Genomic DNA, 16,360 nt, shown 5'->3' with positions numbered 1-16,360 from the left:
TTACACTGCAGACATCCCGGCCCCTCCTGACCCTGTACCATGTATCATCCATAACATGTGATATTATTACACTGCAGACATCCCGGTCCCTCCTGACCCTGTACCATGTATCCTCCATAATATGTGATATTATTACACTGCAGACATCCTGGCCCCTCCTGACCCTGTACCATGTATCATCCATAACATGTGATATTATTACACTGCAGACATCCCGGCCCCTCCTGACCCTGTACCATGTATCATCCATAACATGTGATATTATTACACTGCAGACATCCCAGCCCCTCCTGACCCTGCACCATGTATCATCCATAACATGTGATATTATTACACTGCAGACATTCCGGCCCCTCCTGACCCTGCACCATGTATCATCCATAACATGTGATATTATTACACTGCAGACATCCCGGCCCCTCCTGACCCTGTACCATGTATCATCCATAACATGTGATATTATTACACTGCAGACATCCCGGCCCCTCCTGACCCTGTACCATGTATCATCCATAACATGTGATATTATTACACTGCAGACATCCCGGCCCCTCCTGACCCTGTACCATGTATCATCCATAACATGTGATATTATTACACTGCAGACATCCCGGCCCCTCCTGACCCTGTACCATGTATCATCCATAACATGTGATAATATTACACTGCAGACATCCCGGCCCCTCCTGACCCTGTACCATGTATCATCCATAACATGTGATATTATTACACTGCAGACATCCCGGCCCCTCCTGACCCTGTACCATGTATCATCCATAACATGTGATATTATTACACTGCAGACATCCCGGCCCCTCCTGACCCTGCACCATGTATCATCCATAACATGTTATATTATTACACTGCAGACATCCCGGCCCCTCCTGACCCTGTACCATGTATCATCCATAACATGTGATATTATTACACTGCAGACATCCCGGCCCCTCCTGACCCTGTACCATGTATCATCCATAACATGTGATATTATTACACTGCAGACATCCCGGCCCCTCCTGACCCTGTACCATGTATCATACATAACATGGGATATTATTACACTGCAGACATCCCGGCCCCTCCTGACCCTGTACCATATATCATCCATAACATGTGATATTATTACACTGCAGACATCCCGGCCCCTCCTGACCCTGTACCATGTATCATCCATAACATGTAATATTATTACACTACAGACATCCCAGCCCCTCCTGACCCTGTACCATCCATAACATGTGATATCATTACACTGCAGACATCCCGGCTCCTCCTGACCCTGCACCATGTATCATCCATAACATGTGATATTATTACACTGCAGACATCCCGACCCCTCCTGACCTTGTACCATGTATCATCCATAACATGTGATATTATTACACTGCAGACATCCCGGCCCCTCCTGACCCTGTACCATGTATCATCCCTAACATGTGATATTATTACACTGCAGACATCCCGGCCCCTCCTGACCCTGTACCATATATCATCCATAACATGTGATATTATTACACTGCAGACATCCCGGCCCCTCCTGACCCTGTACCATGTATCATCCATAACATGTAATATTATTACACTACAGACATCCCAGCCCCTCCTGACCCTGTACCATCCATAACATGTGATATCATTACACTGCAGACATCCCGGCTCCTCCTGACCCTGTACCATGTATCATCCATAACATGTGATATTATTACACTGCAGACATCCCGACCCCTCCTGACCCTGTACCATGTATCATCCATAACATGTGATATTATTACACTGGAGACATCCCGCCCCCTCCTGACCCTGTACCATGTATCATCCATAACATGTGATATTATTACACTGCAGACATCCCGGCCCCTCCTGACCCTGTACCCTGTATCATCCTTAACATGTGATATTATTACACTACAAACATCCCGCCCCTCCTGACCCTGTACCATGTATCATCCATAACATGTGATATTATTACACTGCAGACATCCCGGCCCCTCCTGACCCTGTACCATGTATCATCCATAACATGTGATATTATTACACTGCAGACATCCCGGCCCCTCCTTACCCTGCACCATGTATCATCCATAACATGTGATATTATTACACTGCAGACATCCCGACCCCTCCTGACCCTGTGCCATGTATCATCCATATCATGTGATATTATTACACTGCAGACATCCCGACCCCTCCTGACCCTGTACCATGTATCATCCATATCATGTGATATTATTACACTGCAGAGATCCCGGCCCTCCTGACCCTGTACCATGTATCATCCATAACATGTGATATTATTACACTGCAGACATCCCGGCCCCTCCTGACCCTGTACCATGTATCATCCATAACATGTGATATAATTACACTGCAGACATCCCGGCCCCTCCTGACCCTGTACCATGTATCATCCATAACATGATATTATTACACTGCAGACATCCCGGCCCCTCCTGACCCTGTACCATGTATCATCCATAACATGTGATATTATTACACTGCAGACATCCCGGCCCCTCCTGACCCTGTACCATGTATCATCCATAACATGTGATATTATTACACTGCAGACATCCCGGCCCCTCCTGACCCTGTACCATGTATCATCCATAACATGTAAAATTATTATTACACTGCAGACATCCCGGCCCTCCTGACCCTGTACCATGTATCATCCATAACATGTGATATTATTACACTGCAGACATCCCGGCCCCTCCTGACCCTGTACCATGTATCATCCATAACATGTGATATCATTACACTGCAGAAATCCCGGCCCCTCCTGACCCTGTACCATGTATCATCCATAACATGTGATATTATTACACTGCAGACATCCCGGCCCCTCCTGACCCTGTACCATGTATCATCCATAACATGTGATATTATTACACTGCAGACATCCCGCCCCTCCTGACCCTGTACCATGTATCATCCATAACATGTGATATTATTACACTGCAGACATCCCGCCCCCTCCTGACCCTGTACCATGTGTCATCCATAACATGTGATATTATTACACTGCAGACATCTCGGCCCCTCCTGATCCTGTACCATGTATCATACATAACATGTGATATTATTACACTGCAGACATCCTGACCCTGTACCATGTATCATCCATAACATGTGATATTATTACACTGCAGACATCCCGGCCCCTCCTGACCCTGTACCATGTATCATCCATAACATGTGATATTATTACACTGCAGACATCCTGACCCTGTACCGTGTATCATCCATAACATGTGATATTATTACACTGCAGACATCCCGGCCCCTCCTGACCCTGTACCATGTATCATCCAAAACATGTGATATTATTACACTGCAGACATCCTGACCCTGTACCGTGTATCATCCATAACATGTGATATTATTACACTGCAGACATCCCGGCTCCTCCTGACCCTGTACCATGTATCATCCATATCATGTGATATTATTACACTGCAGACATCCCGACCCCTCCTGACCCTGTACCATGTATCATCCATAACATGTGATATTATTACACTGCAGACATCCTTACCCTGTACCGTGTATCATCCATAACATGTGATATTATTACACTGCAGACATCCCGCCCCTCCTGACCCTGTACCATGTATCATCCATAACATGTTATATTATTACACTGCAGACATCCCGGCCCCTCCTGACCCTGTACCGTGTATCATCCATAACATGTGATATCATTACACTGCAGACATCCCGGCCCCTCCTGACCCTGTACCGTGTATCATCCATAACATGTGATATCATTACACTGCAGAAATCCCGGCCCCTCCTGACCCTGTACCATGTATCATCCATAACATGTGATATTATTACACTGCAGACATCCCGACCCCTCCTGACCATGTACCATGTATCATCCATAACATGTGATATTATTACACTGCAGACATCCCGGCCCTCCTGACCCTGTACCATGTATCATCCATAACATGTGATATTATTACACTGCAGACATCCCGGCCCCTCCTGACCCTGTACCATGTATCATCCATAACATGTGATATTATTACACTGCAGACATCCCGGCCCCTCCTGACCCTGTACCATGTATCATCCATAACATGTGATATTATTACACTGCAGACATCCTGACCCTGTACCATGTATCATCCATAACATGTGATATTATTACACTGCAGACATCCCGGCCCCTCCTGACCCTGTACCATGTATCATCCATAACATGTGATATTATTACACTGCAGACATCCTGACCCTGTACCATGTATCATCCATAACATGTGATATCATTACACTGCAGAAATCCCGGCCCCTCCTGACCCTGTACCATGTATCATCCATAACATGTGATATTATTACACTGCAGACATCCCGACCCCTCCTGACCATGTACCATGTATCATCCATAACATGTGATATTATTACACTGCAGACATCCCGGCCCTCCTGACCCTGTACCATGTATCATCCATAACATGTGATATTATTACACTGCAGACATCCCGGCCCCTCCTGACCCTGTACCATGTATCATCCATAACATGTGATATTATTACACTGCAGACATCCCGGCCCCTCCTGACCCTGTACCATGTATCATCCATAACATGTGATATTATTACACTGCAGACATCCTGACCCTGTACCATGTATCATCCATAACATGTGATATTATTACACTGCAGACATCCCGGCCCCTCCTGACCCTGTACCATGTATCATCCATAACATGTGATATTATTACACTGCAGACATCCTGACCCTGTACCGTGTATCATCCATAACATGTGATATTATTACACTGCAGACATCCCGGCTCCTCCTGACCCTGTACCATGTGTCATCCATATCATGTGATATTATTACACTGCAGACATCCCGACCCCTCCTGACCCTGTACCATGTATCATCCATAACATGTGATATTATTACACTGCAGACATCCCGACCCCTCCTGACCCTGTACCATGTATCATCCATATCATGTGATATTATTACACTGCAGACATCCCGGCCCTCCTGACCCTGTACCATGTAGCATCCATAACATGTGATATTATTACACTGCAGACATCCCGGCCCCTCCTGACCCTGTACCATGTATCATCCATAACATGATATTATTACACTGCAGACATCCCGGCCCCTCCTGACCCTGTACCATGTATCATCCATAACATGTGATATTATTACACTGCAGACATCCCGGCCCCTCCTGACCCTGTACCATGTATCATCCATAACATGTGATATTATTACACTGCAGACATCCCGGCCCCTCCTGACCCTGTACCATGTATCATCCATAACATGTGATATTATTACACTGCAGACATCCCGGCCCCTCCCGACCCTGTACCATGTATCATCCATAACATGTAAAATTATTATTACACTGCAGACATCCCGGCCCTCCTGACCCTGTACCATGTATCATCCATAACATGTGATATTATTACACTGCAGACATCCCGGCCCCTCCTGACCCTGTACCATGTATCATCTATAACATGTGATATCATTACACTGCAGACATCCCGGCCCCTCCTGACCCTGTACCATGTATCATCCATAACATGTGATATTATTACACTGCAGACATCCCGGCCCCTCCTGACCCTGTACCATGTATCATCCATAACATGTGATATTATTACACTGCAGACATCCCGCCCCCTCCTGACCCTGTACCATGTATCATCCATAACATGTGATATTATTACACTGCAGACATCCCGCCCCCTCCTGACCCTGTACCATGTGTCATCCATAACATGTGATATTATTACACTGCAGACATCTCGGCCCCTCCTGATCCTGTACCATGTATCATACATAACATGTGATATTATTACACTGCAGACATCCTGACCCTGTACCATGTATCATCCATAACATGTGATATTATTACACTGCAGACATCCCGGCCCCTCCTGACCCTGTACCATGTATCATCCATAACATGTGATATTATTACACTGCAGACATCCTGACCCTGTACCGTGTATCATCCATAACATGTGATATTATTACACTGCAGACATCCCGGCCCCTCCTGACCCTGTACCATGTATCATCCAAAACATGTGATATTATTACACTGCAGACATCCTGACCCTGTACCGTGTATCATCCATAACATGTGATATTATTACACTGCAGACATCCCGGCTCCTCCTGACCCTGTACCATGTATCATCCATATCATGTGATATTATTACACTGCAGACATCCCGGCCCTCCTGACCCTGTACCATGTATCATCCATAACATGTGATATTATTACACTGCAGACATCCCGGCCCCTCCTGACCCTGTACCATGTATCATCCATAACATGTGATATTATTACACTGCAGACATCCCGGCCCCTCCTGACCCTGTACCATGTATCATCCATAACATGTGATATTATTACACAGCAGACATCCCGGCCCCTCCTGACCCTGTACCATGTATCATCCATAACATGTGATATTATTCTACTGCAGACATCCCTCCACCTCCTGACCCTGTACCATGTATCATCCATAACATGTGATATCATTACACTGCAGAAATCCCGGCCCCTCCTGACCCTGTACCATGTATCATCCATAACATGTGATATTATTACACTGCAGACATCCCGGCCCCTCCTGACCCTGTACCATGTATCATCCATAACATGTGATATTATTACACTGCAGACATCCCGCCCCCTCCTGACCCTGTACCATGTGTCATCCATAACATGTGATATTATTACACTGCAGACATCTCGGCCCCTCCTGATCCTGTACCATGTATCATACATAACATGTGATATTATTACACTGCAGACATCCCAGACCCTCCTGACCCTGTACCATGTATCATCCATAACATGTGATATCATTACACTGCAGAAATCCCGGCCCCTCCTGACCCTGTACCATGTATCATCCATAACATGTGATATTATTACACTGCAGACATCCCGGCCCCTCCTGACCCTGTACCATGTATCATCCATAACATGTGATATTATTACACAGCAGACATCCCGGCCCCTCCTGACCCTGTACCATGTATCATCCATAACATGTGATATTATTACACAGCAGACATCCCGGCCCCTCCTGACCCTGTACCATGTATCATCCATAACATGTGATATTATTACACTGCAGACATCCCTCCACCTCCTGACCCTGTACCATGTATCATCCATAACATGTGATATCATTACACTGCAGAAATCCCGGCCCCTCCTGACCCTGTACCATGTATCATCCATAACATGTGATATTATTACACTGCAGACATCCCGGCCCCTCCTGACCCTGTACCATATATCATCCATAACATGTGATATTATTACACTGCAGACATCCCGCCCCCTCCTGACCCTGTACCATGTGTCATCCATAACATGTGATATTATTACACTGCAGACATCTCGGCCCCTCCTGATCCTGTACCATGTATCATACATAACATGTGATATTATTACACTGCAGACATCCCAGACCCTCCTTACCCTGTACCATGTATCATCCATAACATGTGATATCATTACACTGCAGAAATCCCGGCCCCTCCTGACCCTGTACCATGTATCATCCATAACATGTGATATTATTACACTGCAGACATCCCGGCCCCTCCTGACCCTGTACCATGTATCATCCATAACATGTGATATTATTACACTGCAGACATCCCGCCCCCTCCTGACCCTGTACCATGTGTCATCCATAACATGTGATATTATTACACTGCAGACATCTCGGCCCCTCCTGACCCTGTACCATGTATCATCCATAACATGTGATATTATTACACTGCAGACATCCCGGCCCCTCCTGACCCTGTACCATGTATCATCCATAACATGTGATATTATTACACTGCAGACATCCTGACCCTGTACCGTGTATCATCCATAACATGTGATATTATTACACTGCAGACATCCCGGCCCCTCCTGACCCTGTACCATGTATCATCCAAAACATGTGATATTATTACACTGCAGACATCCTGACCCTGTACCGTGTATCATCCATAACATGTGATATTATTACACTGCAGACATCCCGGCTCCTCCTGACCCTGTACCATGTATCATCCATATCATGTGATATTATTACACTGCAGACATCCCGACCCCTCCTGACCCTGTACCATGTATCATCCATAACATGGAATATTATTACACTGCAGACATCCTTACCCTGTACCGTGTATCATCCATAACATGTGATATTATTACACTGCAGACATCCTGGCTCCTCCTGACCCTGTACCATGTATCATCCATAACATGTGATATTATTACACTGCAGACATCCCGGCCCCTCCTGACCCTGTACCATGTATCATCCATAACATGTGATATTATTACACTGCAGACATCCCGGCCCCTCCTGACCCTGTACCATGTATCATCCATAGCATGTAATATTATTACACTGCAGACATCCCGGCCCCTCCTGACCCTGTACCATGTATCATCCATAACATGTGATATTATTACACTGCAGACATCCCAGCCCCTCCTGACCCTGTACCATGTATCATCCATAACATGTGATATTATTACACTGCAGGCATCCCGGCCCCTCCTGACCCTGTACCATGTATCATCCATAACATGTAATATTATTACACTGCAGACATCCCGGCCCTCCTGACCCTGTACCATGTATCATCCATAACATGTGATATTATTACACTGCAGACATCCCGGCCCCTCCTTACCCTGTACCATGTATCCTCCATAACATGTGTTATTATTACACTGCAGACATCCCAGCACCTCCTGACCCTGCACCATGTATCATCCATAACATGTGATATTATTACACTGCAGACATCCCGGCCCCTCCTGACCCTGCACCATGTATCATCCATAACATGTGATATTATTACACTGCAGACATCCCGGCCCCTCCTGACCCTGTACCATGTATCATCCATAACATGTGATATTATTACACTGCAGACATCCCGGCCCCTCCTGACCCTGTACCATGTATCATCCATAACATGTGATATTATTACACTGCAGACATCCCGGCCCCTCCTGTCCCTCCACCATGCATCATCCATAACATGTGATATTATTACACTGCAGACATCCCAGCCCCTCCGGACCCTGTACCATGTATCATCCATAACATGTGATATTATTACACTGCAGACATCCCGACCCCTCCGGACCCTGTACCATGTATCATCCATAACATGTGATATTATTACACTGCAGACATCCCGGCCCCTCCTGACCCTGTACCATGTATCATCCATAACATATGATATTATTACACTGCAGACATCCCGGCCCCTCCTGACCCTGTACCATGTATCATCCATAACATGTGATATTATTACACTGGAGACATCCCGCCCCCTCCTGACCCTGTACCATGTATCATCCATAACATGTGATATTATTACACTGCAGACATCCCGGCCCCTCCTGACCCTGTATCCTGTATCATCCATAACATGTGATATTATTACACTGCAGACATCCCGGCCCCTCCTGACCCTGTACCATGTATCATCCATAACATGTGATATTATTACACTGCAGACATCCCGGCCCCTCCTGACCCTGCACCATGTATCATCCATAACATGTGATATTATTACACTGCAGACATCTCAACCCCTCCTGACCCTGTACCATGTATCATCCATATCATGTGATATTAATACACTGCAGACATCCCGGCCCCTCCTGACCCTGTACCATGTATCATCCATATCATGTGATATTATTACACTGCAGACATCCCGGCCCTCCTGACCCTGTACCATGTATCATCCATAACATGTGATATTATTACACTGCAGACATCCCGGCCCCTCCTGACCCTGTACCATGTATCATCCATAACATGATATTATTACACTGCAGACATCCCGGCCCCTCCTGACCCTGTACCATGTATCATCCATAACATGTGATATTATTACACTGCAGACATCCTGGCCCCCCCTGACCCTGTACCATGTATCATCCATAACATGATATTATTACACTGCAGACATCCCGGCCCCTCCTGACCCTGTACCATGTATCATCCATAACATGTGATATTATTACACTGCAGACATCCCGGCCCCTCCTGACCCTGTACCATGTATCATCCATAACATGTGATATTATTACACTGCAGACATCCCGGCCCCTCCTGACCCTGTACCATGTATCATCCATAACATGTGATATTATTACACTGCAGACATCCCGGCCCCTCCTGACCCTGTACCATGTATCATCCATAACATGTGATATTATTACACTGCAGACATCCCCTCCTGACCCTGTACCATGTATCATCTATAACATGTGATATTATTACACTGCAGACATCCCGGCCCCTCCTGACCCTGTACCATGTATCATCCATAACATGTGATATTATTACACTGCAGACATCCCGGCCCCTCCTGACCCTGTACCATGTATCATCCATAACATGTGATATTATTACACTGCAGACATCCCGGCCCTCCTGACCCTGCACCATGTATCATCCATAACATGTGATATTATTACACTGCAGACATCCCGGCCCCTCCTGACCCTGTACCATGTATCATCCATAACATGTGATATTATTACACTGCAGACATCCCGGCCCCTCCTGACCCTGCACCATGTATCATCCATAACATGTGATATTATTACACTGCAGACATCTCAACCCCTCCTGACCCTGTACCATGTATCATCCATATCATGTGATATTATTACACTGCAGACATCCCACCCCCTCATAACCCTGTACCATGTATCATCCATAACATGTGATATTGTTACACTGCAGACATCCCGGCCCCTCCTGACCCTGTACCATGTATCATCCATAACATGTGATATTGTTACACTGCAGACATCCCGGCCCCTCCTGACCCTGTACCATGTATGATCCATAACATCTGATATTGTTACATTGCAGACATCCCGGCCCCTCCTGACCCTGTACCATGTATCATCCATAACATGTGATATTATTACACTGCAGACATCCCGGCCCCTCCTGACCCTGTATCATGTATCATCCATAACATGTGATATTATTACACTGCAGACATCCCCTCCTGACCCTGTACCATGTATCATCCATAACATGTGATAATATTACACTGCAGACATCCCCTCCTGAGCCTGTACCATGTATCATCTATAACATGTGATATTATTACACTGCAGATATCCCGGCCCCTCCTGACCCTGCACCATGTATTATCCATAACATGTGATATTATTACACTGCAGACATCCCGGCCCCTCCTGACCCTGTACCATGTATCATCCATAACATGTGATATTATTACACTGCAGACATCCCGGCCCCTCCTGACCCTGTACCATGTATCATCCATAACATGTGATATTATTACACTGCAGACATCCCGGCCCCTCCTGACCCTGTACCATGTATCATCTATAACATGTGATATTATTACACTGCAGACATCCCGGCCCCTCCTGACCCTGTACCATGTATTATCCATAACATGTGATATTATTACACTGCAGACATCCCGGCCCCTCCTGACCCTGTACCATGTATCATCCATAACATGTGATATTATTACACTGCAGACATCCCAGCCCCTCCTGACCCTGTACCATGTATCATCCATAACATGTGATATTATTACACTGCAGACATCCCGGCCCCTCCTGACCCTGTACCATGTATTATCCATAACATGTGATATTATTACACTGCAGACATCCCGGCCCCTCCTGACCCTGTACCATGTATCATCCATAACATGTGATATTATTACACTGCAGACATCCCGGCCCCTCCTGACCCTGTACCATGTATCATCCATAACATGTGATATTATTACACTGCAGACATCCCGCCCCTCCTGACCCTGTACCATGTATCATCCATAACATGGGATATTATTACACTGCAGACATCCCGGCCCCTCCTGACCCTGTACTATGTATCATCTATAACATGTGATATTATTACACTGCAGGCACCCCTGCCCATCCTGACCCTGTACCATGTATCATCCATAACATGTTATATTATTACACTGCAGACATCCCAGCCCCTCCTGACCCTGTACCATGTATCATCCATAACATGTGATATTATTACACTGCAGACATCCCGGCCCCTCCTGACCCTGTACCATGTATCATCCATAACATGTGATATTATTACACTGCAGACATCCCGGCCCCTCCCGACCCTGTACCATGTATCATCCATAACATGTGATATTATTACACTGCAGACATCCCGTCCCCTCCTGACCCTGTACCATGTGTCATCCATAACATGTGATATTATTACACTGCAGACATCCCGGCCCCTCCTGACCCTGTACCATGTATCATCCATAACATGTAATATTATCACACTGCAGACATCCCGGCCCCTCCTGACCCTGTACCATGTATCATCCATAACGTGATATTATTACACTGCAGAGATCCCGGCCCCTCCTGACCATGTACCATGTATCATCCATAACATGTGATATTATTACACTGCAGACATCCCGGCCCCTCCTGACCCTGTACCATGTATCATCCATAACATGTGATATTATTACCCTGCAGAGATCCCAGCCCCTCCTGACCCTGTACCTTGTATCATCCATAACATGTGATATTATTACACTGCAGACATCCCGGCCCCTCCTGACCCTGTACCATGTATCATCCATAACATGTGATATTATTACACTGCAGACATCCCGGCTCCTCCTGACCCTGTACCATGTATCATCCATAACATGTGATATTATTACACTGCAGACATCCCGGCCCCTCCTGACCCTGTACCATGTATCATCCATAACATGTGATATTATTACACTGCAGACATCCCGGCCCCTCCTGACCCTGTACCATGTATCATCCATAACATATGATATTATTACACTGCAGACATCCCGGCCCCTCCTGACCCTGTACCATGTATCATCCATAACATGTGATATTATTACACTGCAGACATCCCGGCCCCTCCTGACCCTGTACCATGTATCATCCATAACATGTGATATTATTACACTGCAGACATCCCGGACCCTCCTGACCTTGTACCATGTATCATACATAACATGTGATATTATTACACTGCAGACATCCCGACCCTCCTGACCCTGTACCATGTACCAGGCATCACATCATTTTGTGGCAGCGAGCTCCATGAAGTCACTTTTCATAATATAGAGAATCATGTCTATGGTGCAGGTGACACTTCTCTTCTCTAGGTGTAGAGGACTCCCCCGGGTCACAGGACGAGGTGTAAGGAGATAATTAGAGAGATCTCTGTACTGTGCAGTGTAAATATATCACCCACCGTCCTTGTCCTCTAATCCTCCCATTCCTCGCTGCTCTCCTCTGTTCTCTATATAGTTCAGCAATGTCCTTCTTATACACAGGTGCTCAGTGCTGTACACAGCAGTGATATTTCCTGATCATGTCTTCTCTGCCCCTCTCCCTACATCTCCTATGTTACTTGGCTTAGACACTAGACCCCTGGTCGTTTTCTATTACCCTATACTCCCATAATGCCATAGTAGAGCTGCACACATGATACAATACATGCAGCAGCCAGCACTAGGGGGCGCTCTGGCCTGTCATGGTATACACTTTGCTCATACATTCCCTCTTCCCTCCTCAGCTCTCGGCTGCGCTCATGTTTGATGCTGTACACGTTGTAGTCAGCGCCGTCCGGGAGCTGAACCGGAGCCAGGAGATCGGCGTCAAGCAGCTGTCCTGCAGCACATCGCAGATCTGGCAGCATGGCACCAGCCTCATGAACTATCTGCGAATGGTATGGACCCACACATCATGTATACAAGTCACTATGGATGTCTAGGAAGAGGGGACGGGGGTCAGAGAGGGGTCCCCCAGTAGAGTGTATATAGTCAGGACACGGACACCGGTGACAAGGCTGGGGACGGCAGTGACCGGTGCAGAAGACCCCCACCTATAGAGCCTGCAGGCTATGGGATGGGAAGTCTACGACTGGTTATATAATACATGTTATATCATGGCACATGCACCTCCGCCGGGGAGAGGGCACCTCAGATGTACTTGTATGTCACTATTCCAGAAGTTCCCAGGGCATAGGGAGCATTGAATATGATGTCCCACCACTGACGCTGCCTGCACCCCCAGAACAGTCACCCTATAGTTCTATGAAGAACCCCACAAAGCTTAGGTCCGATGTACTCAGCACTGGACCCATGGATCATTGTTCCACTTTGGGTCCCCCACACAGGTGGAGTACGATGGACTGACTGGACGAGTGGAGTTCAACAGCAAAGGTCAAAGAACCAACTACACCCTGCGCATCCTGGAGAAGGCGGGAGACGGCCACCGAGAGGTAAGTATTATAGCAGCAAAGCCTCAAGATGGGCAGAGCCTGAGGCTCGTGGGCTAGGACACCTGTGGATGCAAAGCTCGGGGGAAGAGGTCGATGGAAGACATCGGTGTTACAGGAAAACTTCTGATCCAATGTCCTAACGTTCCCCTCTTTCAGGTTGGCGTCTGGTACTCTAACCGCACTTTAGCCATGAATGCCACCAGCCTGGATATCAACATCTCGGATACGCTGGAGAACAAGACCTTAGTGGTCACCACAATCCTTGTAAGTTCCTCATGGATGATGGCCACAACCCATCCTTGTCTGGTTCTTGGTGAGGATAAGAGATGGAGCAGGTCCTTGAACTATGATGACAGGTCCTGACGCTTCTTCCTTCCCCTGACTGTTTCCTCTCCAGGAGAATCCCTACATGATGCGTAAAGCCAATTACCGCTCCCTATCAGGCAATGACCAATATGAAGGTTTCTGTGCAGAGATGTTGATGGAGCTGGCGGCACTTCTGAGGTTCAACTATAAGATCAAACTGGTTGAAGACGGATTGTATGGAGCTCCGGAGCCCAATGGATCCTGGACGGGAATGGTTGGAGAACTCATCAATCGGGTAGGTGGGCACCATTCCTGATGGACAGGATGTGTTTTTGTAACGTTGTGATGTTTTTATTTGAGATTTTTGATCACCATTACGGGGAATTGTTCTCAGTAGAGGAGACACAATTTGGTTCCCGTAGATCACCGAGGAAGTTTGTTGGTTGCCACAAAGGTAACGGACTTTACAGTGTACTATGGACTGATAGATAAAAAATATATTAAAGCCCAATCAGCTCACCGACTCAGCTGTCCCCAATAAGCCGGTGCACGGAGGATCAGAGTCAGTCCATATAGAGGGTGAGGATATCCAGCATCCAGCATGAATGGAATGGACTGACGCGTTTCCAATCAGAACAGGTTCTTAATCCTAGTCCAATTGTCTGCTCGGCAAACCCAAACGAAATAGTGTGGTTTGTGCTGGTTCCATCCCAGAACCTGCATCAGACGATCCAGAAGGAAAAACCTGAGATTCATTAGAGGTAAATATTTGTATAATATGAATCTAAACTTCTACCTGTGTCAGTCATAATAATAAGAGGGGATCTCCGAATCTAATGACAATCCCTGAAGAAATGTCCATAAAGAGATTCTTCAGGGATCTTCTGATGCAGGTTCTGCGATGGAACCAGCACAAACCACACTATTTCGTTTGGGTTTTCCAAGCAGACAATTCGGACTAGGATTAAGAATCTGTTCTGATTGGAAACGCGTCAGTCCTTTCTATTCACGCTAGATGCAGGATATCCTCACCCTCTATATAGACAATGGTCTAGGAGCTGATGGAGATAACCTTGTATGGTCAGCCCAAGGACCCCCAGACCAACACTGCCTGAAGGAGACGCGAGGGGCCTCATCACTGTTTGATGCATCTTTATAAGACTTCTACTAAAATGTTGTTTGGCCACCCACAGAATACATGGCCAGGTGTGCCAGTACCACAAGACTTCATGGGTCTCTACTTTAGCTCATAGAGGTAGAGAACTGCCATCAAGAGACCCACAAAATAGAGAACAATCAAAGTGCTGCTCATTCAGGTCTACCACTAATGGCCCAACATGGCCAGGACCTGGAGAGGGAGAAGGTCTTAGGACCATGAGCGGGAGACCCCCCACCTCCATGATGTAAGGGGGTTGTCCTCCTATTCATAGAGCGCTCTTCCATCCCTGTAGTGGTGTGAATATCTGGTGGTAACCTTGCGGCTCGGGGCTGGCGGCCACGCATGGTTTGCTGGTTTAATCATGTCATCATGGTTCTGCACATAAGGTCCATAATTATTGATGTAAATGAGCAGCAATTACACAAAGCTGCACAATCACTGGGAAGAGCAAAAGTGTGAGGATAAGCAGCAGAACGGAGGAAGGGTCCTACAGACTGTGGTGGGCACACAGTGTGGTGGTTACAGTCTGTGGTGGGCACACAGTGTGGTGGTT

The 16,360-nt window shown here is 46.6% G+C and overlaps 1 protein-coding gene across 1 annotated transcript in view; it reads left to right on the top strand.

The window, feature by feature from the left end:
* GRIK5 (glutamate ionotropic receptor kainate type subunit 5) overlaps positions 1 to 16,360 on the top strand; it is a 280,456-nt gene that overhangs the window by 177,300 nt on the left and 86,796 nt on the right. Inside the window, exons 10-13 of the mRNA XM_072112849.1 lie at positions 13,635 to 13,787; positions 14,238 to 14,342; positions 14,499 to 14,606; positions 14,740 to 14,943. Of these exons, the coding sequence (XP_071968950.1) occupies positions 13,635 to 13,787; positions 14,238 to 14,342; positions 14,499 to 14,606; positions 14,740 to 14,943 (570 nt within the window). The remainder of the gene's footprint in view (positions 1 to 13,634; positions 13,788 to 14,237; positions 14,343 to 14,498; positions 14,607 to 14,739; positions 14,944 to 16,360) is intronic.

This window comes from Engystomops pustulosus, chromosome 6 (genome assembly GCF_040894005.1).
Source record: "Engystomops pustulosus chromosome 6, aEngPut4.maternal, whole genome shotgun sequence".
In the NCBI taxonomy this organism is placed as follows: Eukaryota; Metazoa; Chordata; class Amphibia; order Anura; family Leptodactylidae; genus Engystomops; species Engystomops pustulosus.
The sequence above is the reverse complement of the archived record's forward strand: the minus strand, read 5'-3'. Positions and strand labels throughout refer to the sequence as shown.